The sequence below is a fragment of the Rattus rattus genome, chromosome 5, assembly GCF_011064425.1.
Source record: "Rattus rattus isolate New Zealand chromosome 5, Rrattus_CSIRO_v1, whole genome shotgun sequence".
In the NCBI taxonomy this organism is placed as follows: Eukaryota; Metazoa; Chordata; class Mammalia; order Rodentia; family Muridae; genus Rattus; species Rattus rattus.
In genome coordinates, this window is record NC_046158.1 from 48,735,720 (window position 1) to 48,763,353 (window position 27,634).

General features: G+C 45.0%; 1 protein-coding gene and 1 long non-coding RNA gene across 3 annotated transcripts in view; one reads left to right on the top strand and one right to left on the bottom strand.

Moving 5' to 3' along the window:
* Positions 1–99: 99 nt before the first annotated feature.
* Positions 100–10,720, bottom strand: LOC116900193. Its single transcript, XR_004387923.1, has 3 exons — positions 10,596–10,720; positions 10,073–10,164; positions 100–1,096 (listed from the first exon to the last, which is right to left on the bottom strand). It is a non-coding gene; the product is annotated as an uncharacterized LOC116900193 (long non-coding RNA).
* A 66-nt stretch (positions 10,721–10,786) lies between these two features.
* The window catches only part of Metap1d (methionyl aminopeptidase type 1D, mitochondrial), a 72,355-nt gene continuing 55,507 nt past the window's right edge, over positions 10,787–27,634 (top strand). Inside the window, exon 1 of one of the 2 annotated variants that reach the window (XM_032903475.1) lies at positions 10,787–10,886. In XM_032903475.1, coding sequence (XP_032759366.1) covers positions 10,847–10,886 — 40 coding nt within the window. In that variant the 5' untranslated portion in view covers positions 10,787–10,846. The remainder of the gene's footprint in view (positions 10,887–27,634) is intronic. The other variant, XM_032903476.1, reaches the window with a different exon arrangement.

The following is a 27,634-nucleotide window of genomic DNA, read 5'->3' on the forward strand; positions in this document are numbered from 1 at the left end:
TGATATACCATTTACTACAGCCAAGATACAGCCTACATGCCCAGCTGTAGATGGACGAATGACACATGGTAGATACAATGGAGTTTTATTCAATCATAAAGAGAAATAAAACTGGTTTGTTTCTGAAAAAAGTGGATGGAACTGAAAATCATCATGTTAGATGAAGTAAGACAGGCTCAGAAAGGCAAATATTGCATGTTTTCCCCCATCCTCCGAGTGTAGATTTTATATAGGAAGTATATATTGTATAATATATAAATTTATATATTTTCATGTGAATAGAATGGTCTAAAGGAAAGAACAAGAGAGGTTAAGGGGGGAGAAAGAAATACATATTCTCTCATATATGGAAGCTAGATCCAACAGTACACACACATGGCATAAAAATATAGGGAAAAACGACTGAGAAAAGGAGAGCCAGTGGGGACCAAAGGAGAGAGGATAATGGGAACAGTGTGTGTAAAGTACAACCACACATGTGTATGGAAAAGGCACAACGAAACCGTTACTTCATAGACTAACAAAAGAAAGAATCAATACTGTTAAAAGGGAAACCACCCTCCAGTTTCATCACAGTGTACACGGCTGCGTCTTTCCTTCGGCGGTCTTCCCGGTCCCTGGGGTCTCCTTGGAATTAGGTGGGGCTATAGATCTGTGGTCGGTGACCTTTGCAGCTATCTCCAGTTCTTCATCTGTACTCTTGTCCATCTTAAAGAAAGGCCAGTTGGAAATGCGCTCTGGTTAAACCCTCAGGTCACCTGGACAGTCCTTTAAATGTGCAATTAACATTGGGGCAGGTGACTGTGCCGAAGTCCTCAGCTGCTCGGTTTGTCGGCCGCGCGTCTCTGAATCAGCCTTTGTGAAGACGGGGGTGTGTGGCTGAGGCTTGTTTTCAGTCTGCTCCTGTGGCAGCTGCCACTTGTCTTCCTTTATTCTTTATCAAGCAAAAGAGAGTGGGAGTGCTTGTACATCAGATGCAGAGAACGCACCCTAGACAGGGGACTCCCGAGGCTGAAGCTGTTGGGCGCGCAGAGGTTCTTGAAACGCATGTTTTCTAGTTTGCATCCACAGTCTCAGTCTTGAATACAGAATCAGCCTAGGGAGGGAGCAGGTCTTAAGTGCACCATACTGCTTACTTTTGCGGCAGTGTGTGCAAGGCGGGGGAGGGTAGAGCAGGGGTGTAGGGGGGAGAGAAGGGGAGTGATTTAGTTTTCTATTATCAAAACCTTATTTCATAATCTCCTCGTTGCAGCTCCCAGGCCCTTTCCTTTTCTAAAACAGGGGCTGCAGATTAGCCCAGGCCAGCTTTGAACTGCTAATCCTCCTGCCTCAGGAGCTCAAGTGCTGCTTACTAAAGTTTTTTTGTTAATGAATCAAGAACTACAGTGTTTCACGCTTTTAAGTAGGAAATACTGAAAACCAACACGCAAAAATATTCAACCTCGGATATTAACAGCCAGATGAACTGCCTCACACTGTCCTACGGGACCACTATGTTTCAAATCAAGCACACTTAAACATTTAGCAGCAAATGGCCATAAATCAACAAAAGAGAATAAGCCATGACAGAAAGATACACGTGCAATATGCCCGGAAAAAGGTCTCCATGGATAGACGACAACTCGTTAACTGTCACTGCCTGGAAAACACACTGGGAGATTTTTATTAATAATTCTATGGGGCATTCTTATACCTTTGCAATTTTGTTTTTGTTTTTCAAGCCAGAGTTTGTCCGTGTAGCCCAGGCTGTCCTGGAACTAGCTTTGTAGATTGGGCTAGTCTCAAACTCAGAAACTCGCCATCACCTCTGCCTCTTGAGTGTGTCTGCCACCACCACCATTCACAGTGTTTTCTAAGAAAGCATATACTTACTATACATGTGAACACAGAGGGGAAAAAAACCCACAAAACAAAACTCAAGCAACTTTCTACAAAATTCCAACAAGGAAATCAAGAGAACGTTTTCCCCTCTCTTCTTTTACAAGTATGTCTTAAGAGACACCTAAGGAAGCGATCTTGTCTATGTTGGTGTCTTTTCCTCTTCTTTATGTTTATGTGGTGAAGGAGTTCCAGCAGGCACAATTTCTGCTACCTGTGCCCTTTAAATTCTGAATTTTCCTCAACTCTTATCAGCCAGGAATGACTCCAATTTTTAACATCCTTACATTTGACATTGCTCAATGGAACTTAGGACTTAAGTCTTTTGTGAGGGATGATCTAGTGACCAGGGGTCTCAACTCTCCAGTGACGTTAAGACAAACAACATTATACTTCTTTGGAGCCTAGAGTGGGCACTTGTGTGTTTAGTGATCAATAACTAAAATTTCCTGGAAACTCTCCCCTACTATAAGTGGAAATTTTTTTCTTTCTCCAGAAATATATGAGTAGGTGTTCTTTTCCCAGGAGTTATCAACTGCTGGATATGGCAGACTCTAATTATTCCTACTTTTATTTAGAGTTCGTTGGACAAATGCATAGTTTTTGTTGGTTTGTTTGAGATGGGATCTCAGGTAGCCCAGGCTGGCCTTAAGTTGGCTATGCAGCAAAGGATGGCCTTGAATTTTGGAACCTTCTGCTGTGTTGGGATTAGAGACCTGAACCAACACGGTGGGTTTTATGAATCCAGGTTTTCTTGCAAGCCAGACAAGCGCACCACGGTCTCAGGGACATACCCTGCTCTAGCGAACACACAGCTCTGCTTAAACCTAAGCAGCCTGAAGAGATGGGTTGGGAAAGCCTTGTCTCTTGTGTGTCCCTGTCGTTCCACAGGCAACGCTGACCAAGGCGGGCAGTATTGTTAGCGCTGACACACAGCCACCACTTGCAGTTTCCCACGTTTGCAAGCTGAAGTTTGGAAGCAGTGTGAACGGAACACTGTTCTTGGTGTGCCTGGCACCAACTCCTTCGGGTTACCCGTGTGGTGGTTTTCATAGGAACGGCCCCCACAGACTCATGTGTGTGTATGAATGCTTGGCCCATAGGGAGTGGCACTATCAGGAGGCCTTGTTGGAGGAAATGTGTCATTGGGGGTAGGCTTTCAAGTTTTATAAGTTCAAGTCTGGCCAGTGTGTCACAGTCTCTCCTTGCTGCCTGTGGATCGAGATGTACTCTCGGCTCCATCTCCAGCACCATGTCTGCACGCTGCCATGTTTCCTACCAGGACAACACAGTAACCCTCTGAACCTGTAAACCGGTCCCAACTATTTTCCTTTATACGAGTTGCCTTGGTCATGATGTCTCTTCACAGCAATAGAACCCTAACTAAAACACCCTATCTGGTTCCATTCTGGTCCTCTTCCCTTGACGAATGCTCTTTGCTGATCTCCTGTCTATAACGGTCCGGATTCTGAAACTCTATGGACTTCACTGTGAGGGAGTGGTGCTCAAGTACAAGCAGTTCCTGGGACTTCGTTTGCATACGAATTCTAAGCCTGAGACAACGTCGTGAAAACTAAGGAGGGCAGGAGGGTCACTACAGCTCCTCTCTTGTCCTGGCCTCCTGTCTTGGTACTGGAGTGCAAGCACAAATAACAAAGAGAAACCCACATCACTGCTGCCTCACACATGACATTGCTTTCTTTATGAAACATGGAGAATGTACCGATTTTCTCTAGAAGGCCTCCTAGATGACTCAGTAACATGGACACGATTATCTCAAGTAGCCGGCAGGGGACACGTGACATTCTGCTTGACCTCTGTTTGTTAAAAGAGCGCCCCAGAGACCACCCGCCCAAACATATAATTGTTCATTGCTGAACCTTAACTTTTGAGGGGTTCAGCCAGTACTAAGACAGGCCTCCATAACGCACAAAGATTATGTTTACGCAGCACTCCTAGTTCATGGAAAGAACTGCTCATTGGGCTTAAAACATGTAAACAAACAAAGCATTTCCTCATCCTAAAATTGGACAAATTAAAGGGGTAGGATTGGAAATATTCTTCTCAAGCCACAGAGTAAAAGGTTAAGAAATTAACCTGAAATCAAATCAGAAAGCTAAGTTTTCAGGGGAAATTCAGAGGGCAGAGCTGAGCAGCAGGTCAGGAAGAGAGAGTGACCCTAGGTTAGACAGTGTGAGCTGTAGGAAGCCGAGAAGGTCCCTAGCCACCAACTTCCTCTAATTGACCAGGGAACCAAGTTGGTACCCAGGATTAGTTCACGCTGCCTTAGCTCACTCAGATCTGCAACGTCCATATGTGACACACGTTTCTATAAATCTTGTCTTCCTTTGCTTTCCACTGCTATGATAAATACCACAGCCAAAAGCAGTGTGGGGAGGGAAGGGTCTATTTCAGCTTACAGTTGTAGTCCATCATGAAGGAAAGTCAGGGCAGGAACTTGGGGATAGAGACCTGGAGGCAGGAATTGAAGCAAAGATCATGGAGGGGGTGCTACTTACTGGCTTGCTCCCCATGGCTTGCTCAGTCTGCTTCCTTCCAGCACCTAGGACCACCAGTCTACAGTATCATCCACCTACAGTGAGCAGAACTATTCCACATCAATCATTAATCGAGAAAATGTCCCCAGAGACTCGCCTTCAAGTAATAATGATGGAGGTGTTTTCTCAGTTGACTCCATTTCTCAGATTCTCTAGCTTAGGTCTAATTAACAACAAAACAAAACAAACAAACAAACAAACAAAAAACAACCAGGACAAGTACATTTGCCTCTGTGTTGATCTGAAGGAGAAATGTGCCCTAGAGGCCTGTGCGGTTGGACACTTGATTCCCCGTTGGTGGCAGTGTTGAGGTTTAGGTGGTGGCCTTGCTGGAGGATGTCCTGCGGGTGAGCTTTGAAATTAAGTTTACTCTCTCCACTACACCCTAGTGGTTGAAGATGGGAGCCCCATCCTTCTGCTCTAACCACTCTGCTTGCCTACTTATAGCCAAACGTTCCCACTAGGGGGGACTCTAAAACCTGGAACTAAAACCCAAAGGAACTCTTCTATAAGTTGTCTTGGTCCATTTTATAACAGCAACAGAAATATAACTAATACAGGCCCTTTTGCAGTCTAGGTTTAAATATATATATATGTATATACATATATATATGTATGTATATGTGTGTGTGTATTTATATATAAATATATATATCTTGCATTAATCACAGAAACTATGTAAAACTTTAAACTATGTTCAAAGACTATTTATATCTCACAATCCCTAGTGAATTTGAAATATAATAGTACAGAAATCTGGATAACTAAAGTTTATTACAAATTATGTGTGGCTGTGATGGTTTGTATATGCTTGGCCCAGACAGTGGCCCTGTTGGGAGGTGTGGCCCTATTGGAGCAGGTGTGTCACTGTGGGTGTGGGCTTAAAACCCTCATCCTAGCTGCCTGGAAGTGAGTATTCTACTAGCAGCCTTCAGATGAAGATGTAGAACTCTCAGCTCCTCCTGCCCCATGCCTGCCTGGATGCTGCCATGCTCCTGCCTTGGTGATAATGGACTGAACCTCTGAACCTGTAAGCCAGCCCCAGTTAAATGTTGTCCTTATAAGAGATGCCTTGGTCATGGTGTCTGTTCACAGCAGTAAAACCCTAATAAAGCAGTAGCATAAATCTTTATGTTTTATCTATCTGTCTGTCTGTCTATCTATCTGCCTGTCTGTCTATCTGTCTGTCTATCTATCTATCTGTAATTTTTCCTTTTGGTTTAAAGTTTTTTCATACAATGTTCTGAGCATGTTCTTCCCCCCCCACTACAAATATAGAATGCTCCATGAATTTTCATGTCATGTGCACAAAGGCCTTTATGTCGTTCTAATTTTGGTATATGTGGTGTCAAAGCAAGCGTGTATCAATTTTTAATATTAAGTAAAGAGAAAGCATGGAATGTTAAGTTTTTCAAGAACACGCAAGGAGGAATTTATTTCTGATTCAGTTTTTAGACAAGTAATCACAAACAAGTCAAATATGTTTTGTTTTCTTTTAGACAGGGCCTTACTATGTACCCCTGGATGGCCTAAAGAATTATTGTAGATCAGGTAGCCTTAAACTCACAGGAATCTGCCTGCCTCTGCCTCCTGAGTAGGATTAAAGGTGTACACCACCATGCCCAGCAAGGCCTTCTCATGAACAGTGTATATATGCACATATGCACATGCCTGTGTGTGCACGCCAGAGGTTGATGTCATGTGCTTTTTATGTCACTTTCCAGGGTCTCTTACCTTCTCTGGAGCTCAGCACTTTTCCAGTCTGGTTTCCCAGCAATTCCCAGGAAACTGCAGCCACCGCCTTTAAAGATGCTAACGAGAAAGAACCTTTTCCAAATCATGGTAGAATGGCGCTGTAGAGAGCTTGGCAGTTAAGATTGCTTTCCTGGGGGCTGGAGAGTTGGCTCAGAGGTTAAGAGCATTGACTGCTCTTCCAGAAGTCCTGAGTTCAATTCCCAGCAACCACATGGTGGCTCACAACCATCCGTATTGAGATCCGATGCCCTCTTCTGGCCTGCAGGCATACATGCAGGCAGAAAGCTGTAAGTTGTATACATAATAAATAAATATTTTTAAAAAAGATTGCTTTGCTGCTCTTACAAAACCTAAGCTGAGCTCTGAGTACACACATCAGGCAGTGCACAAAGTGCCTGCAGATCTAGCTCCAGGGAATGTGCCCTCTTCTGGTGTCTTTAGGACACACACACACACACACACACACACACACACACACACACACACAGGCAAACCAGTAATTTTTTAGGATCAAGGTTAAAAAAAAAACCTCACAAAACAAGTTAATATAAATAATCACTCTGATACCAAAGAATGAAAATGGAGGTATTAACAAGGAATCTCTGGAGATGGCTCAGTGGGCAAGGAGCTTGCTGCATAAGTACAAGGAAGACCCGAGTTTGGTGAGACTTAAATGCTCGGTGTGGAGGCAGCTGGGAGCAAGGGGTGCAGTCAGTCAATCCAGGGGCTTGCTGACCAGCTACTATAACCAAAACAGTGAGCTCTGGGTTCATCGATAGAGCTCGTCTCAAGGGAAATAAAAAGATTGAGCATCACAAAGGAAGACACTGGAGTCAGCCTCTGGCTCATGCACACGTGCACTGACACGAGCATACACCATAAAAGGGGTTATCCTTTGTTTCCTGAAATACAGCTGTGAAAACATCTTCAACTTTGTATCTAAGAATCCCAAGCACAGTGGCACAAGTCTCTGATCCCAGCGCTCCAATAGGCTGAGGGAAAAGGATCTCCTGTCTAAAGCCAGCCTGAGTTACATTATGAGATCTGTCTGAGATCTCGAACGCTGGGGTTACAGCGCAGTGATAAGAGTGCTCACCTCGCACACATGAGGCCATATGTTTGATCCCGGGCACCATCAAAATAATGGGGGTGGGACCTAGCAGTTAAGAGCACCAGTTGCTCCCTCAGAGGACCTGGTTTCTATTCCCAACACCAACGTGGTGGTTCACAACCTCCATGGGTACCAGGAACACAATTGATACCCAGACATACCCTCAGGCAAAAGATTCATACACTTAAGATAAAAATATATAATGATCGAAATTAAAATCAGGATCTGGAGAGATGTATCAGCTCGCAAATGGCCTAGTTAAAGTGCCTTCATCATAAGACCTGAGTTTGGATCTAAAGCACCCATGGTGCTATCATGACCCATTTATTATGATCCCCATCTATAACCTCCCACTGGTGGGGGGCAGCGGAGCCTGGCAGTCAATCTAGCTGAATAATGAGCACTAGGTTTGGGAAGAAACCTTGTCTCAAAAAATAATAATAATAATAATAATAATAATAATAATAATAATAATAATAATAATGTGGAGAGTGAAAGAGAAAGGCATGTAGCATTGACTTGTGGTCTCCACACACATGTGCATGTGTATGCACACATAGACACCATACACACACACACACACACACAGTATTTTTAGACTTTTATGGTTTGGGGGTTGGGGCACATGCTGGGTGTTAGGAAAATGTGAGATTAGAGAAGCCATATCAAAGCTTAGTGAATGAACAAGTTACAGAGACAAGCTCCTGTTCATTTCATTTCTAGATATCCGTTGCCCCCGACATGCTGTTCCTGAGACAAGATCGCATGTCTCTGGCCTTGGACTTGCCAGGTAGCTAAAGATGACCTTGAACTTTAAAGGTTATTCTTCGACAATTTCCTCCATTCATACACATAAACAATGTATCTCGATTATTATCTACCCCTAAGTCCTTGACCTGGGACTTCTGACTTCCCTGTTTCCACCTCTGGAGTGTTGGGATTGAGGCATGTACCACTATACCAGTTTTTATGTGGTGTGCTGGGGATTGAACCCATGACCAGGGGATCGCTGTGTAGATTGAGATATACCACTATCCCCTCCATACTGAACTTCCTGTGGACGCGATCTATAGGATCACACCACAAATCACGCATTTGTTTTCCAAGGGCTGGCTGCATGAGTACATCTTCATTTATACTGAAATTGGGCTTTATACCTTCTGATGCTTCACGAGTGACTCTAAGTTCCTTCTGCACGCGTCCTTGCTCAGTGAACAACTGTCAGGTTCCTTTGTTACCTACAGGTGGGGTTTCACTTGCACGGAGGACAGAGATGTGACACTCAGAAATCCTCTCCCTAGCAATGATCAGAGGGAACCTAGAAGAATATATTTCCTTCATCAGGTGGAAAGTGTAACACATGCTACTGGGGAAGAAAAGTCATCTCCGTCAGCTGGGAACTATGTAAGGTAGGATGATGACTGGCTTGGGTGACAAGATCTACCTACTGGTGCAATAGTATTGTGAATTTTCTGGGAGCAACCAGTCTCTTTCTAATTGGATTTAAGGCACAACTCCATAAGACAGAGCTTATGTCTGGTATGGCTAACTAGGCCAAGCATGGCTGTGCATAGGTCATAGACTCTAGGGGAGAACATACTATTACTCTGCTAAATGGGCATGGTATTAGGCTGCACCCTAAGTTCTTATCTTATCTTTATACCTATACATTCGTGCATTTCTTAATCTTCATGAGAGAAACTTCTTTTTGCAGTAGACAGAGATTAATATAAAGGCTTAACACCTGGCTGATGTGCAAGATTAATAGACTGTGCTCATCCCTAAATGTGGTATATATATTATATATATGTATCATATATATGTATATATATGTATGTGCATGCACACACACACAAGCACACACACACAGTGGCTATCACTACATGCATGAGGCCTAGCTAGCCAAGATCTCAACGTGGATTGGGACAAGGTCACAAAGTCCCATCCATAGCTGAGGGCTGGCAATAGATAGCTACTGGGGGAGCGAGGGGGTCAGTTTTCTTCAGGTTTTCTGCCCCTGGAAGGACACCTGTGCTCCAGTAGATGGCTCTACATTCATGTGCAGCATACTGGCAGGATTAAAGACTCAGTGCATTAAAAAAAAAAAAAAAAAAAAAAAAAAAAAAAGCTCATGAAGTTGAGAAGGAATTGTGGTGGAAGAGATGAGGAATAAGAGAGGGATGGGGACAGAGCACGTGGTGGTGGTGGTGGTGGATTTGATAAAAACACATTGTATGTGTATATGAAGTTCTTAAAAAGAACTTGGATTAAGTGTTCTCTGACTTATGATAAGTTGAACTCCAGGCAGAGTTAGGGTAAAGGTGCCTCCTTGAGGTTAAAGGTGTGCCCAGTTGGACATTTGGGTTCTTTTATTTTTTATTTTATGTATGTGAGTACACTGTGGCTGTCCTCAGACACACCAGAGGAGGGCATCAGATCCCATTACAGATGGTTGTGAGGCACCATGTGGTTGCTGGGAATTGAACTCAGGACCTCTGGAAGAGCAGTTGGGCTCTTAACTGTTGAGCCATCTCTCCAGCCCGCATGTGGATTCTTAAAGATCATCCACAACACTGACTGCTCTTCCAGAGGTCCTGAGTTCAATTCCCAGCATCCACATGGTGGCTCACAACTATCTGTAATGGGATCTGATGCCCTCTTCTGGTGTGTCTGACAGCTGCAGTGTATTCATATAAATAAAATAAATCTTAAAAAAAAAAAAAGTTCAGAAACTGCTATACTACAGTTTGGGCTCCTTCACCATACACACCTTGGGGTATCACAGGAGGCTACCAAGATAGATAACGCCTGGCCCATGACCGGCTGGACCTCACGGCAGAACAAGGGCAAGAGGCACAGAACCTGGTAAACAAAAGTGGCAACAGTATCATCGAAGATATGGCAGCTGCCTCACCTGCCTTTCCACAGAGCTGTGCAAGCTGACAGGCGTCATCCTTTAAATATCTAATTTAGGGATAACAGCAGATAATACTGCCAAGCAGGAAGTGTCATCAGGGAGAGAGAAATCCTGTGAAGATACCCACAGTGCCACATAGGTGTCCTAAATATCCCATTCTGGAGTCTCTGCTGAGTAATTTATATTCTAATATTGCAAAGGGATCAGTTTGATCCAAATTCTACCTTTCAACTAGTTGCCTAGAAACGATTTGTAACAGAATGGAAGGCGATGAAAGTGCTATGTTGCACACTAAATTGTGTTCTTTTTTCCCGCCCAACTTCACGTTTCCATGCACCAAAATGTTGATGCTATAAATACCGGAGGCTACACTTACATGACGGTTTTCTTCCATCCCTGATAGGTTTGGAAGCTCAGAGAGAAAACTGCGTCCGGAGCGAGCTGGCCGTAGGTGGAGCTGCTGGCCTCGGCACCGGAGCCACTCGCTAGCCCCAGAGCCCCTAGTCAGTCTCACTTGCGCACGCGCACTGGCCTCCGACTGCTTCACTGCTTCTGGGCCGGGAGAGCGCTGCTACTCCAGTGGGCGGGGCTACGAGGCACTCTCCCGGCCACGTGACCGGAGCCAACATGGCGGCGCCCATCGGCGTCCACCTGCTCGTCCGTGGAGGTAAGCGATCGGAATACGACCGCTCCAGGGCTTCGCGCCCAGAGATACGTCCGCGCGTGGACTTGGTACGCACGAGCGTACTTTCAATCAGACCCACGTACACCATACACGTTGGCACGCTGCAAAAACACAGACACGCATTTGTACTCTACCTATCTGGACCATGCTTCTGAGTGCTTAATTCTTGAAATCTGTGGGTCATTACCTGAAGTTTTCTTCCCTCACTTAATGTGGTTAGTGTTGCAGACATCTATACCAGCGCCTGAACACTCGGTTTAGAACTATTGTATTGGCATGCCTTTTTGAGAAAGTTGTAAAAGGTGATTACTGTCATGATGACTTAGGAGAACTAATGTTGTCTGGGTCATTCCAAACAGATGCGTTTCTGGTGAATCTTTGTTGAATTAGTACTAGGTTCTGACTCCTTGCTGGAAAGAACTCAGAAATTGGTTCAAGGAGGAGGAAAAATGGAACACCAACGACTTAAGACACAAGTGTGTCCACAAAATATATTATTTGGAATATTTGGAAAAAAGTTGTAGGACAATTAATTTGTTTTTAAAATTACATGCATTTATTTGTCTATTACTCGTGTAAGTGTTTGCACAAGCAGGTGCCAAGGTGTGCATACAAAGGTTGTAGGAAAACGGAAGTTCTTTCATTTTCTGTTTTTCAGAGATCAATCAGACTTGGTGCCAAGCACTTTTACCCACTGAACCATCTTACCAGCCCAGTTTAGCTCAATACAACCCCCTTTTGTGAAATCAGATACTCATATATTTGTGTATTTATATTTGTGTATATATGTGTATCTAAGTCTATAATACAGAGAATTTTCATGGGTTTGTGAAATATTCAGTTTTATTAAATGCCAATATTTTCCAAAGCACTCAAAATATAGTGTTACATATCTTAGAGATTTTGGCAAAGGTAGATCTAGTCATTCTCTGTACCCAGAGCATCTCATCACTTGAATGACCTTTTTACATTTACAACTTGTTCATGTGAAGATTAGAGTTTCTTTTTTTAGCCTTGGAAATGTTCTTCATACAAGAAATTTCAAACACACAAAGAGCAGACTCTGATGTATATGTCTGCTCACAAGCCATGTGTGTAGAGACACTCACTTCTCCACCTCCAGCCACAGTGCCTCCTCCCAGTGGTATTATTTTAAAGTATGGCCTAGGATTATTATTTTGTTTGTAGATTTTTTTTGGCTGTGTATCTCTGAAAGCTGTGCCTAGACGGTATAGCTCAGTGGTTAAGCTCTTGGTTAGCACCAGTGAGACTTCGGTTTAGGGTTCCATCCCCACAAGAGGAAGGAAAGAAAGAAAGAAAGAAAGAAAGAAAGAAAGAAAGAAAGAAAGAAAGAAAGAAAGAAAGAAAGAAAGAAGGAAGGAAGGAAGGAAGGAAGGAAGGAAGAAAGGAAGAAAGAAAGGAAGGAAGGAAGGAAGGAAGAAAGAAAAGGAAGGAAGGAAGAAAGGAAGGAAGAAAGGAAGGAAGGAAGGAAGGAAGAAAGGAAGGAAGAAAGGAAGAAAGGAAGGAAGAAAGAAAATAGATCGAGAATCCCACTCAGCACCTTGTATATTGTGCTTATTTTTAGAATTTTCATTTAGCTATTTATTTTAAGACAGTCTCTTGTAGCCCAAGAACTTTGGACCCAAGTTTTAGAACTCCTGGTCCTTCTGCCTCTACCTCTGTGTGCTGAGATTAGAGGTGTGAACCTCCATACTGGGCCTTTCCCCATCTGCTTCTCTGTTCAGATTTCCCAGCCATTTACTTATGAACTCCATCTTTTAAGTACTTAACCATGCTTTTGTAACAACTGTTACATTTTATTTTATGAGACAGTGTCTTGTGTAGGGTGGGCTTGAATTCCTGGTCTTTCTGACTTTTCCAAAGTGTGGAGGTTACAAGCATGTGCTGCCATACCCAGTAAGCATAATAACTTTAAAAAATATATTTATTTTATATTTATGTGCACATGTGCATTGCTGCATGAATTTATGTACACCACATATGTGCAGGTACCTGAGGAGGTCAGGGGGAATCATATCCCCTGCAATTGGAATTATAGGCACTTGTGAGCCACAAGATAAGAGTTATGGGAGGTTGGAGAGATGGCTCAGTGGTTAAGGGCACTGACTTCTCTTCTAGAGGTCCTGAGTTCAAATCCCAGCAACCACATGGTGGCTCACAATCCTCTGAGTGGGAACCTATGCCCTCTTCTGGTGTGTCTGAAGACAGCTACAGTATACCTATATATAATAAGTAAATAAATCTTTTTTTTTTTTTAAAAGGGTTATAGGAATCCAACTGACCAGATCCTCTGGAAGAGCAGTAAATGCTTTTAACCATTGAACCATCTCTCCAGCCCCATAGCAGTTATTTTAAACACTTGAAGTCTGGGTTTCCCCCACAGTCTGTTTTATTAGCTTATTATCGTTATCATTTATTGTCTATACTTTCCTAGTTCACATCTCACATAATATTTAATTGTGTATGTGGCACAATGGATCATATCTTTTGGAGATGCTGTTGATTTTTTTTTTTCTTTAAAGTATGTTGAGTGTTAAGTAGGTGGTTTGGTTCTGCCACACTTGGTGTTATCTTTGTTAGAACAGATTTTGGGGGGGCTTTGCCTTTATTCTTAGGGGAAATACTAGAGGCCTTACTCCAATGTAGAATTCAGTAGTAAGTATCTTAGGCTTTTGTGAGTAATACCATCTGTTACAAGTACATAACTCTGCCAAATGCAAGTGAACATAGCTGTGTTCTAATAAAACTTTATTTACAAAGACAGGCAGCCAACTAGATGGAATTTGTCCTCTCTTGCTCTATTAACAGGAGTGATTCTTAACTTCTAAGTCATAGACTTTCTGGGATCACATTTGAATGCTGTTGCGGGGGCTTTGTGAAGCTTGCTCAGGGAAGTGTGTTGGCTTTGGACTTGAACTGGGGCTCCTGCTTGTACTGGCGCTGTAAACTCTGGAATTGGTTCAGCTTTCATCCTGCAGCTGCTTAGTCTGATAAACCCTATGGACTGTTGTGCTTCTTTTCCAGCTGCTTCCAAATCAAACTTCTGTTCTCTGACTTAGCCTAGCTGTCAGATGGTGTGTGGCCTCACTTCCCAGTGCCACATCTGGGGAGGTTTTGCAGGGCAGAAATCTGGAAGGTGATTAAGTTTGTTTTCTCTTAAGGGCTCCTTGTCCTCTGCATCACCTCAGTATGTGGTGCCACACGTTTGCCTGGTTGTTTAATGCAGAGGGGATTCTCACAGCAGCTGTGCTGTGTGATAAGAGAGGTTGCTGGGATTTTAGACAGGATCTCTTGTATTGTAGACTCATGGAGACCTAACTGACTGGTTTATTTGACTTATGCTTCCACAGCATTGATCATCATCAAAGGAAGTCAGCGCAGGAATACAAACGGGGCAGGGACCTGGGGACAGGAGTTAATGCAGAGGCCATGGAGGGGTGGTATTTACTGGTTTGCTCCTTGAGGCTTGCTCAGCCTGCTTCCTTATAGAACCCAGGACTACTGGCCCAGGGGCGCCCCACCCCCAATGGGCTGGGACCTCCTCCATCAGTTGCTAATTAAGAAAATGACCTACAGGAGGCATTTTTTTTTTTCAACTTCCCTCCTGGAAAGGTGATGGCGGGTGTCAAGTTTACATAAAATTAGCTAGTGCAGGGCTGGAGAGATGGCTCAGTGGTTAAGAGCACCGACAGCCCCTCCAGAGGCCCTGAGTTCAATTCCCAGCAACCACATGGTGGCTCACAACCATCTGTAATGGGATCCAGTACTCTCTTCTGGTGTGTCTGAAGTGTTGACAGTGTACTCATAGGCATAAAGTAAGTAATTCTTTAAAAAAAATTAGCCAGTGCAGTCACTTTCATCACAAGTCACGTTGCTTTGTATCACAGCTGATGTCCCACTTTTACCATGTTTCCGGAACTGAGGTAGAGGGTTAAATTTGTTCCCGAGAGGAATCCCTTGTGAAAGGTAGAGCAGCAGTATTAACACTAGGCAGATTTTAAGTAGTTGGCAGGTTACGCCTAGAGTCACCAACTCCTAATGGTGTCATTAAGCCCATGGCTCTAAATAATATCCATTAAGCTGTAGGATCCCATAGTCACACCAGACAGGGTTTTTCTCCTAAATTTGAGACCCATGCATGTATTGCCCAGCGAACGTTTTCAATTCATATATATTTCAAAATCAACATGGCAAATAAAAATGCATCAAATTCTTTTTTTAACAAGTCAACATAGACATGCATCTGCATCTCCTGCATTTGTAGTAAGCACTTTCCCCCTGCCCCCAATTCTCAGTTTAGATGATGATGTGTCCTTTATGTTATTTTGTTTCTCAGGCAGTGGCTTGCTTTATAAAGCCCAGGCTGGCCTCCTGAGTGCTGAATTAATACCCATGAGTCACTTTGCTCAGCCTAGTTGCTGGCATTTTTTGTTTGTTTTTGCTTTTCGAGGCAGGGTACTCCTGGGACTTGCTCTGTAGACCAGGCTGGCATCCGCCTGCCTCTGCCTCCCAAGTGCTGGGATCAGAGGCTTAATGCCACCACTGCCTGGCCATTGGCATTTTTTAAAGCAGCATATTTGATGGGCAATTCACCCATTTAAAGTATTCAGCGTGACTTTTTACAAACTTTGTGTCTGTGTGTGATGTACATATATATGGGTGTGTATGATGCTTATCTGTGTGTGAGCCTGAGTCGGCCAGCATTGGGAATCTTCCTCTGTTACTTTCCACCTTAAAAAAGAAAAAAACTGTGGGCACAGTCCGCAGCCCTGGCTGGCTTGGACTTATCTATATAGACCAAGACAGTTTAGAACTAAGAGAGATGTTTGCTTCTGCTTTGCCAGTGAGACTAAAGGTGTGTGCCCCTACCCTTGGTAACACTTTACATTTTTGAGACAGGATCTGTAATGGGATCTGATGCCCTCTTCTGGTGTGTCTGACAGCTACAGTGTACTCATATACACTAAATAAATAACAAACAAAGAAACAAACAAACAAACAAATCCTTTTAAGAAATCTCGTTGTGCCAAGCAGTGGTGGTACATACCTTTAATCTCAGCCCTTGGAAAGCAGAGGCAGGGAGTTGGAGTACATAATGAGGTCTAGGCTAGCCTGGGTTTCAGAATTGTATGTGACATTGTCTCAAAAACAATATTCTGAGTCGGGTATGGTAGTACATGTCCTTATTCCCAGCACTTGGGAGGCAGAGGCAGGTAGATCTCTGAGTTCTAGGCCAGCCTGGTTTACAATGAGTTACAGGATAGCCAAGGCTACACGGAGAAACCCTTTAAAATCCAAATCGTGTTGGATGATCTACCATTAAGATGCTAGGGAGGCAGGCGGGTGGATCTCTGTGAGTTCCAGGCCAGTGTGGTCTAGAAAGCGAGTTCCAGGACAGCCAGGGCGGTTACTGTAGTGGGGTACTCAGCAGAGAAGACTGCTCAGACATGGGTTCGATCTAATAGAAAGCCTTCATTAGCCAGCTGGCAACTACACTGGGTGTTTGGGATCCCAGTGTAGCCCTGAGCCTTTCTCAGGGTGAGCTTTTAAGCACAAAAACCGTGGTCTGAGTTGACACAGTTCAGTTAACCAGGACAGTTATCCAGAAGTGGAGCTACAGAAGCTAAAAAGCAAGGTTAGTTCACTCAGACTTTTCCTGAAGTATGGACTTTGCAGGGTTAGGCCTTTGTTGTAGTTTTAGCAGGTGGTGCTGTCTCCACGCCGAGGTTTACAGGCTGAGGGATACTTCCATCGTGGAGTCAGTTGTCTGAGGTCTGGGGCGATGTCACGTGACACAGAGAAACCTGGCTAAAAGAACAATACAACAAAAACAAACGATACATTAGAAGATTCACCCAGAAACCAAGCTATTTTTCCTTTCTTTTCCACTGTTACTGCCCAGCTTTAACCAGTGTCGTGCTTTCCTTAGATTAATGCGTGGTGCTGGTCTCTCTGTCTCCATCCCTACCTTCTATACTTCATTGTGAACATGGCAGACTGGCTGATCTTATAAAATGTAAATCAGATCATGTCATTCTTTTTGTTTAAAGCTCTCCGAGTGAGTTCAGATTCTTGCAGTGCCCTCAAAGGCCCTGCACACAGCACCCTGCCCTTCATGGTTCCCCGGCAGGCTGATTGTGTGGTGCCTGTCTCCCGCAGAATGTAAGAGCGACGGGACTTGTGTTTCTTTTGTTCTCTGACGTGTGTCAAGCACCCAGAATAATGTCTGACATGTAAGATTCAGGGAAGATGCCTTTTTGAATGAGTGAATGGAAAGTGACTGGCTAATGGTGCTACAATAAAGTTATTAATAGTGAGTCAAAGAACGTGTTGAGATACACGAGGCAACAGCTATTAGAAATAAAAGGAAAAACAGATAAAAAACACAGTCACACTGGAGACGAAGTTGACAAGTAGATGCAATAAAGTTATTGAAGTTCAGAGTGTATAATTAGTAAGTTTGATTCAGTAATTAAATTTGATGCTTTGGATGTAAGATATTTTTATTTTATAAATATGTGTAAAACAACCAAAAAAAAAAAAAACCCCAACAATCCAGATACACATGAAATAGGATAAAACTTCATAATTCCTGCCAATAGAGGGGCTAATATTTCTAAGATAAAAAAATTATAACTCTGTTTTTTGGCCACAAATTTTTAGTGCACAGGTTATTGAGAAAAGGGGAAAGGTTTGGCTCACATTTGGAAACACAGGAGGAACCTCGGTAGTGGTCAGTAGCAGTGCCCTGAACTTGAAATATAAGGCTCTTGTTCTCACGGTTCTCAGTCTGTGAGGGACCCGACACAGCAGTGGTCACAGCCTCAGGAAGACTGAAACAAGTCACAGACCTGGCACAGAGGACCGTTAGGTAGAGACTCGATTCGAGTCACAGACAGCAGTTAGCCGGGGTCTGAGCTGCCAGTAGAGGAGGGACCGAGCTTCTTGTCTAAAACTCTGGAGAGTGGCTGGTTTAATGGGGAGGGAGAGCTAGGGAGCAGCCAAAGGAGACGTTGAGGACATGTGTGTGACCTGAGGCATAGGCATGAGAAACCGGGAGGACAGGCCGACTCCTGTTCCAGGGGGCTGTGGAGATGAATAGATGGAGTAGATAACAGAAAAGGAAGCCCCTTGCCTTTGTCGACTTACATTTCTTTCTTTTCATTGTTTTGGAGGTTATAGATGAAATGAGGTAGAGAGTTGGGGAGTAGTGTAAGAAGCTGGCCACCAATGAGGAGGAGGACTGCCCAACAGCTGAGGCTTGCTGAAATGACCATGATCTGTCGTGGCCCAGCCTTTGATACTGTGTGATTTCCCCCAAGCATGTTTCATCCTGTGGATGTAAGAACAGAGGCAGAAGGACTGGATGTGCTGGTGCACACCTGCAGGTGGATCTCTGTGAGTTCAAGGCCGGCCAGGGCTAAATGAGACCCTGTGTGTGGGGTGAAGGGTGGGAATGAGGTAGCGAGCTGGACTGAATGGGATTTTCCAGATGGGTATTCTAGGAGGGACAGGGGGAAGGAGGCATGCATCTGGCAAGAGGAGGATGAGGTATAGAGTCTAGCCCAGGCCAACAGCTACACAACAACAGAAACTCCTATGTTCGTCTTTTAGTATTGTATTGAAAAAACCTGGAAGCAGGAGACACTGATGTCCTGAAGAAGGAAGTGTCCAAGTCAGAAAAAATCCATCTCTGTGAGCTGGAGGCCAGCCTGGTCTACATAGCCGGTTCCGGGACAGCCAGAGCTACATAGAGAGAGTATGTCTTGAGCGTGGCAGTGGGAGTTGTCCAAGATGAGACAGAGATGTCCAGGAAGGCAGAGGATGGGTGGCAGGGATGAGCCTAGAATGTCTTTGTGGAGGTGACTTTGGACTCTGCCAAACAGTTGTGAATCTTACTGGAGAAGCAAGCCTCATAGTCCTGTGTCCCACAGCACAGCGTGACATGGTGGTGCTCCTGGAACCGAGCGAGGAAAGGGAGCTGGGAGCGGGAGTTGTTACCTCACGGAAGTGAGACATGAACTAGGCTGGTCCTGAAGGATGTGAGGGCGGTCAGCCACAGGAGAGTAGAGCCTTCCAGAGGTGTCAAGGCAGAGTGCTGGGAGACACAGCTCCAGGACACAGAAACAGTCAGGAAGTGCTTAGAGGGTTTAGAGAGAGGATCTGTGTAAAGGAGGTGAAAACAAGTCAGAATCTGTCCTGGGAAAGAAACTCTGAGGGTCAACTGCTGGTCATCAAATAGGCACTGAGATTGTAGACAGGGAAGTGAGAGGCTTCTCCATTTTAGTCCACTGTTCAAGGACTGAGTGTGTTGGAGGAGACTTTGCGGTCTGTCAGACAGCACAGAGTCAGAGAGCAGTGGCGAGGCAGGAATGGGGAGATGGGTGCAAGCAGCAGCATCCACTGGCTGCAGGGAACGCTGAGGGAGGAGAGGAGCCACCAGGGTAGCAAAGAAGGGATTGACAGATATGGAGAGCCAAGTCCAGAAGAAGCCTGCTAAGGAGGAAGTTTGGGTGAATTCGGCCACCAAGAGGTACAGAGATATGGTGCAAATTTTTAGGGGAAAAAAAAAAAGAAAAAGAAACTTATGATTGGTCATTGTAGAGAACTGTGGTTTTTTGTTTTGTTTTTGTTTTAGTGGAAGGTAGGAGGGGAGAAGACTTCATTTTGTTAAAAACAGAACTTTCTTGACAACCATTACCATTCACCTATTTAGTATAATTTGGTGGTTTTTAATATATTCACCAAGTTATACAACATCACCACAATCCATAGTTTCATCAAGAACCTGTTACCACCAGTCCTCAGCTTGCCTGGCCCCTCCAGCACTCAGCAACCTTCTTCTGCTTCTGTTTGGTAGGCTCTCGTGTGGCCCTGGCTGGCTCTGACCCTGTATGTAGCTAAAGGTGACCCAGAACTTTAAATCTTCCTGTGCTAGCTCCCTAAGGCCAGGATTACTAGTGTGAGTCATCATGCCTAGTTCATGCAATACTGGGATCAAATCCAGAACTTTGTGTTAAAGGGAAAGCCCTTTACCAACTGAGCTCCATCCTCAGGCTTTGGACTTTTCCTGCACTTGCGATTATGTAATATGCAGTCCTGTGTGCTTGGCCTCTTACACTTAGCATGATGTTTTCAGGCATTTGCCAGAACTGTATTCCTTTACTGAACATTAAAATACTACCAAATTATGCATGTTTCTGTATGTAGAATATGTTTTTTAGACTATAGAGAGAGATTATGTTTTGTTTATCCCTTTGCCTTCTGAGGGATGTTTGTGTTATTTCCGATTCTTTGCAAAGATGAGTAATGATGCATAGGACACTTATCTATATGATTTTTGTGGGCATGTTTTGTTTTGCTTTTTGAGACCCACCCTTACTACTGAGCCCAAGCCGGTCTTGAACTTGTGATTCTCTTGCTCAGTGTACTAGCTTATACAGGGTGCTAGCTTGCAGTGCTCCACCAGCACTGGCTGTGGGGTGTGTATGTGTGTGTGTGGCCTGGGGAGGTGGAGCTCGGGGAGTTTGACTGTGCTTATCCCATGCCGGGGGTGGGAAATGGCAGTCTGAGATGTGGTGAAGCTGGAGCTGGTTCAGGGGTCCCCAGACCTGTGACGAAGCCGGGGCCACGGGATTCTCAGACTCTTGGACATCCAGGTGACGTTAGGGGTCTCAGAAGAGCTAAGAATGGAGCCCACAGGCATGGTTTTACATCCCCCATGTGTGTATGTGTTTGCATTGTGTGTGCATTGTGTGTACATGCTCGGGGCGGAGGCCAGAGGTTGACGTCCTGTGTCTTCCTCAATTGTCCTTCATCTTACTTTTTGAGACAGGGTCTCTCACTGAACGTGGAGCTCACCAGCTTGGCTAGGATGGGTAGCTTGCGTGCTCCAGGGATTTGTATCCCCAGTGCTAGGATGACAAATCTACCACTGTGCCCAGTCTTTGAGGTAGGTGCTGAGATCTGAACTCAGGTCCTCACACTTTCACACAGCAAACACTGACTGAGCTGTCTTCCCAGCCCTTGCTATCATTAATGAATTGATTGATTAAGTGTGTGGGTATTTTGCTTGCCTGAATATCTGTGTACTATATGTAGTCAGTGCTCATTGAGGCCAGAAGAGGGCATCAGATCATCTGGACTGGAGTTACAGGCAGTTGTGAGCTGCCATGTGGGTGCTTGGAATGGAACCTGGGTTCTCTGGAAGAGCAACCAGTGCTCTTTTTTTTTTTTTTTTGGTTCTTTTTTTTTGGAGCTGGGGACCGAACCCAGGGCCTTGCGCTTCCTAGGTAAGCGCTCTACCGCTGAGCTAAATCCCGAGCCCCGCAACCAGTGCTCTTAACTGCTGAGCCATCTCTCCACCCGCCCTTGCTTTGTTTTTGAAACAGAGTGGCTATGTGTATAGAGGCAGGGAAAGAAAGAAAATGGTAAGAAGGAAGGAGCCCAGGAATCAGGAGGCCTCCTAGGAAGGGAAGATCTGAAAAACATAAGAAAGAGCAGAGGAGAAGTCCTAGGAACTGGAGAGGTGGTCTCTGCCTCTGAGACAGTGAAGGAAGAGTGGGCGCTTCTTTTTCTAGAGGGAAAGTACTTTCCACTATAATTTCTGATTATAAAAGTGATATGTGGCCTAGGGCTATGTATTGCTCATGCTAGAGCATTTAACCTAAGATGAATTTAATCACCAACACACCCCAACACACCCCCAACACACACGCATGCACACACACACACACAGAGTAGGGGCAGGCTGTGAAAACCAGGCTACTATCTGAGTTCTCCTTATGCACTTCCTGGTTATGCTCATTATGTATGGGGTGTTCACCTCTGCGAGCTCATTTGTAAAATGGTAGTGAGGATTCACCCGCCTTGCTGGGGTCCTGAGAATGTTTAAAGGAGCCATGCCTGGGCCAGCCATACAGTGCAGTTAAGCAAGAGCTCACTACTACCGTACATGAAGTCCTGGCCCCCATCCCTAGCACCATGGAAACAGGTGCCTGGATGGAGTGGCTAAGCTTGAAGACCCAGCACTCCGTTTTTCGTGGGCCGCACAGCAAGTTGGAAGCTAGCCTAAGCTACATGAGACCCTGTATTTAAAAGAAAAATGAGGCTGGATAGATGGGCCAGTGGTTAAGGGCATTGGCTATTCTTCTAGAGCTCCTGAGTTCAATTCCCAGCACCCATGAGGCAGCTCACAATTGTCTATAACTGTAGTCCCATGGGATCTAATACCTTCTTGTGGTAATTATACATGCAAACAAAACACCCATATATATAAGTAAATAAGCCTTTGCTGGTCAGTCATGGCGGACACCTTTAATTCCCCATTCCAGGACAGCTGGTGCTAAACAGAGAAATTCTGTCTAGGGGCTGGGGGTTGGGAGTGGGGGGTGGGGGGGCAGCAGGAGGAAAATAAATAAACAAATAATATCTGTATAGCTACACTAGTTATCATAGTGTAACAAATGACTCTTGGACACTAGGGTACAATTGACAAACATTACTAGCCAAGGTTGGAGGATCAACAGTCCAGTACTTAGCTGGGCACCTCTGGCTCTGGGTCAGAAGGTTACAGTTGAGCTGTGGGCTAGAGACTCCTTTTTCTTGTCTGTCCTAGGCTCTTCTTGAACTCATGAGCCTCTTACCTCAGGCTCCCAAACACCGAGACTCCAGATGACTTCTACTGTGCCCAGCCGTGGTTTGGTTTCTCTAAGAGACACTAGCTGTAGCCATCCCAGCATGGAACTAGTGACAAAGAGCCACAAACACCTCAGCCTGTGTTCGCCAAACGTCACTTCACACCACTTTACAGATGCTATCCATCACACCATACACTGGCACGGAGCAAGACCAGAGAGCGTTCGTACCAGAACGCTGGCACTGGGGACTATCTTGGAGGTTGGCTACTCCAGTGTTACCCTGATACACTCATGGAACAGAGTAAGCCTGTGAAGCTATTCAGTGTTAAGATATTATAACATATGGTGGTGTGCACTCGTAACTCAGGAAGCTAAGGCAGGAGGATCAAAACCTTAAGGCCTGCGTAGTAAGATCCTGTCCATTGTACATTTAGAAATGTATAAAGGCCTCACCATTTAGGAGCAGAGGATGTAGTTCAGTTGATAGATATCTGCATGCACAAAGCACTAGGGTAGATCTCCAGACAACCATAGACTGGTGAGGTGGCCTCTACCCCTGACCCTAGTTCAGGGAAGCTCCAGGGAAGAGGATCAGAAGTTCAAGGTTTTTCTAGCAAAGTTTGAGGCCAGCCTGGGCTACATGAGACTCTGTCCCAAAACAAACAACAAACAAACATCCTCACCATTTAGATAGAAAGGGTAAGCCTTTCCCTCTTATTTAGTTTTTGAACATTTATTCGTGCATGTGCATGTAAGCGTGTGGGTGTGTAAGGGCATGCGCACCACAGAGCACACCTAGAGGCCAGTTCTTTCCTTCTACCACATGGGTCCTGGGGATTGAATTCAGCTCAGCGGACCCGGCGAGGCACCTTTACCCACGGAGCCATCTCCATGCCTGAGAATAAGCATCTGTAAAGTGATTGTCCCCACACTGCCTGTGTGATTTCCTTTTCTTCCCTCCCTGGGGAGAGATGAACAAATGTCTATTCATCTCAGATAGGGCACTGGTGATGGAGCAAAGAAACGGTTCCAGCCAAGCCCAGCTTTGTAAATCAGTGAGCTCATTGGGGTTCCCTACAGGAGCCCAAGTGACTCAAAAAACACCCCTAATGGCTCAGCCAATCCTGGGTGACAGTCTTCTCTGGAGCCTCCTCCTGACAGATGGGCAGCTCCCCGGAAGGCTCTCCTTTTCCCAGCAATTGCTCACTGCTATTGCAAAGGTCGGAGGGGCCTGGGAACCCTGTAACTTCAGGAGCTTCCTGAGCCTTAAGTTTCCCTCCTCCCTTAGGAGGGAGTATTTCAGTTCAAATGCTATACACCAGTAGTCATTTCTAAAATTGCCTTTTGTTCTTGGGGAAGCCACTGTTACTATGGTCTTTGAAGATTTCTTTTACAGAGTTGAGAATGGTGGCGCTCGACTTTCATTCCAGCATTCGGGAGGCAGAGGCAAAGGGAGGCAGATCTCCGTGAGTTGGAGGTTAGGGCCAGCTTGGTCTCCATAATTAGTTCTAGGACTGTGGAGCAGTGGTTCTCAACCTGTGGGTTGTTACCCCTTTTGGGAGTCACATACCAGATATCCTGCACATAAGATATTTACATTATGATTCATAACAGTAGCAAAATCACAGTTACGAAGTAGCAACAAGATAATTTTATGGTTGGGGTAATCACAACATGAAGAAGTATATTAAAGGGTCGCAGTGTTAGGAAGGTTGAGAACCACCCATGTAAGAGTCCTCTATCTCAAAAAAAAAAAAAAAAAAAAAAGAAAGAAAGAAAAAAAAGAAAGAAAAGAAAAGAAAAAGAAAAATGTCCCTCCTACACATAAAAGAGGAACATCTTACACGCAAAGTCTATATAACAAGCTCAGATTTTCTCAGTTCAGCCTGTGTAACTGCCTTTGGGCCTCACATATCCTGTCTGTATCACTATCACAGAGCGATTATGATTTTCCTGTAAGATCAAATAGAAATAAACGAGTAGTGGAGGAATAACTGGCCAGAGCCTCTGCGGACTGGTGGCCACTGTGCGGTGATAGCCTCTCCAGAAACCTTTATATAAGGCACCACTCCTCCCTGTCATCCTCGGTCATGTCCCCTGAGTGCTCTGTGCGTAGCAGGTGCTCGGGGATCACAGAGGGGAGTGCGGGGCGTGCAATCAGAAAAAAACAGTGAGGGCCACAGCAGGAGCAAGCTGCATGGGCCAGTGAACACTGGAGCAGGCAGGGCAGACAGCTAGGGAGCCACAATGAGATGGCTTCATCTGTTAACTAGGTTGGAGGAGGAGGGAGAGGAGGAGGGGGAGGGGGAGGAGGAGGAGCTCACGTGCATCACCAGTTAGTTTCAGCCAAGCCTTCTAACCAGAGAGGAGGAGACAAGTGTGTTAAAGAAAATTCACAGCTAAGGGGACCCCTGGAAGAAGCTTTGGTAGTTAGTGCTTGATGGTAGCTTCTTTTTAAAAGGGCCAGATTAATTTTCTAATGCTGTTTTCTACTTTAATGGTATTGCTTTAATCATTAGAATACCACTCCGTTCCTTCAGGCAATAGGAAGCTATTGAAGATTTAATGAGATTCATATTGCTTCCATGTTGATGACTTCCTGCGTATATATTAATCACTCCTGACCTTGATCTTAAATTCCTTCCCAGCGCAGATTCTCATCAAGCTTACCTACTAGATCCCCTGCATTCACCAAATACCTGGTTCGTTTCCAAAAGCACATAAAAGAACGTTCAATCGAACATTCTGTGTGTCACAATTTTCACATCCTGGTTGGATTTGCCTTTCAGTTCTTACCGTGTCCACAAATCCAGAAAACTTAGGAGTAAAATCTGTGAGGGTGAGATTTGGCTGTGTTTGAAACGGTCTTTCTTGCTGTTCTGTGCAGCGGACCTTGAACGTGACCTAATTATTGTCTAGGTCAGTATGTCCAACTGGCAACTCTCAGAGCCTATCCAGGCCACCCCTGTGCGGGCACTCCGGCTGTTGAGCAGCAGGTCTGGGCCTCTGGCAGAGGCTTCACTGGCCTCTCCTTTAGTTCAAGCCCACCCCCTCCCGCCACAGAAGCCTGGGAACCCTGGGCCGGCCACCTGGTCCCCCCATATCCCTCATTTATGCATCTGTTCCAATTGTCTCCAAAACCACCTTAACAGATTTCCTAAGCAACGGTCAAATTAGGACCCAGGTCAGGAGTTAGAGAACGTGGAAAGAGAGGTGAGGAGTCTTCAAGGTCTGGGGAGACGAGAGCGCTGGGAGGCAGGCAGAAAGGGCCGGTCAGCCAGAGACAAACCGTTAGCAGGTTAGGAGCGGGAGTCAATCCTAAGAGCGGAAAGGAGTAGGTGAAGGTTTGAAGCAGCTAGTGTGTGGTGAGCTCTCTCTGATGTAAGGGGCAGCAGAGACATGTCTGCCTGGGAAAGAGACCACATGTGACAATGAGAACTCTGGAAGAGAAGGAAAAACTCAACCTCAGAGGCTGACCATGGGAGGGAGATATGGCCATGAAGAATGCTTTTCTGACAAATATTTGATAACAGATGTTTATGAGGATGAGAGTGTACTCAGGTAGTAAAGTGCCCATCTAGCATCCATGAGGCCTTGGGGTCAGTCCTTAGCTAAACTACAAACAAAACGGCTTACACTTCACAGATATCACGTTGACAGTGTTTTAGGATGTCCCAAATGTGTCATATTTGTTGGTAACTTCACTGGCTTGTTTTGTGTGATGGGGGAATTGAACCCACAGTTCATTATGCCAGCCACTCACTCTCCCAACCAAGATATAGCCTTAGCCCCACTTTATGCATGTTTTAAATATGGCGTGTCCCAACCCAGAAGTTAGAAAGTACTCCCTATGGTGACTATGGGTGCTTGCCACTTACTTTAAAAATTAGGGTTTGTGTGCACTGGAGAGATGGCTAAAAACAGTTAAGGGCACTGGCTCCACGAAATCTGATGGCCTCTACTGACCTCCATGGGCACTGCATGCATGTGCCACACAGGCACACCCAGGAGGAGCACCCAAACGCATAAAGTAAAATAAAAAAAGAATTAAAAGTATTGCTTGTTTCTAACTGGCTTTTCAACTTCTTATGTTTGGTTTTGAAGTACTGGGGAAGGAACTAAGCCCTGAATGCAGTAGACACACATTCGACCTGTGGTACAAAGTCAACCATAGCTCATATTTAGAAAACAGTCCAAGAGGGTCTGGCGAGTACGTCAGGCCCCAGCCCCCAACACTGTGCCCCATGCCCAACTATCTTGGCATCCCCTAGTCAAGACTTCTTGTTTCGCCCTTTCCTGAGACTAATTTCCTTGTGTTTGATCAGAATGGTCAAAGGGTAGTGGTCCCGCTTCGTGCCTCGTAAGGTCTGGGGACTTCTGCGGGGATTTTTGTTTGTTTGTTTGTTTTGTTTTTGGAGACAGGTTTCTCTGAGTAACTCTGGCTGACCTGGAACTCTGTAGACCAGGCTGGCCTCCAACTCAGAAATCCATTTGCCTCTGCCTCCTAAATGTTGGATTAAAGGTGTGTGCTGTAACTGCCCGGTTCTGGTGATACCAGCTGCTTCCCCAGAAACCTCACCTCTCTGTGCTGCCTGAACGCTGTTCATTTCCTTGGTTCTCCGAGCCTGTCTAACACCCGTCGTGAGCACTTTAGCTCCAGGTCTTTTCTATAACCTGTGGTCTCTTCTGTTTTCTCTGACCTTGTAGGCTCTGGCCTTCTTCTGTAAGAGGGGCAGGGCTCGGAGTAGAGCTCAGTGGCAGAGCACTTGTTTGTCTCTGGGTTCAGTCTCCAGCACCTCAAAGGTAAGTAAGTAAGTAAGTAAGTAAGTAAATAAATAAATAAATAAATAAGAAGCAGGAAAAGTGGGTATGTGCTTAGGTCACCAGCCTCTGAAATGAGTTTTTATACATCTCAGGCAGAAATACTGCTCTTAGGGCTGGTGAGATGGTGCAGCGGTTAAAAGCGCTGGCTGCGGTTGGAGATTTAGCTCAGTGGTAGAGTGCTTGCCTAGGAAGCGCAAGGCCCGGGTTCGGTCCCCAGCTCCGAAAAAAAGAAAAAAACAAACAAAC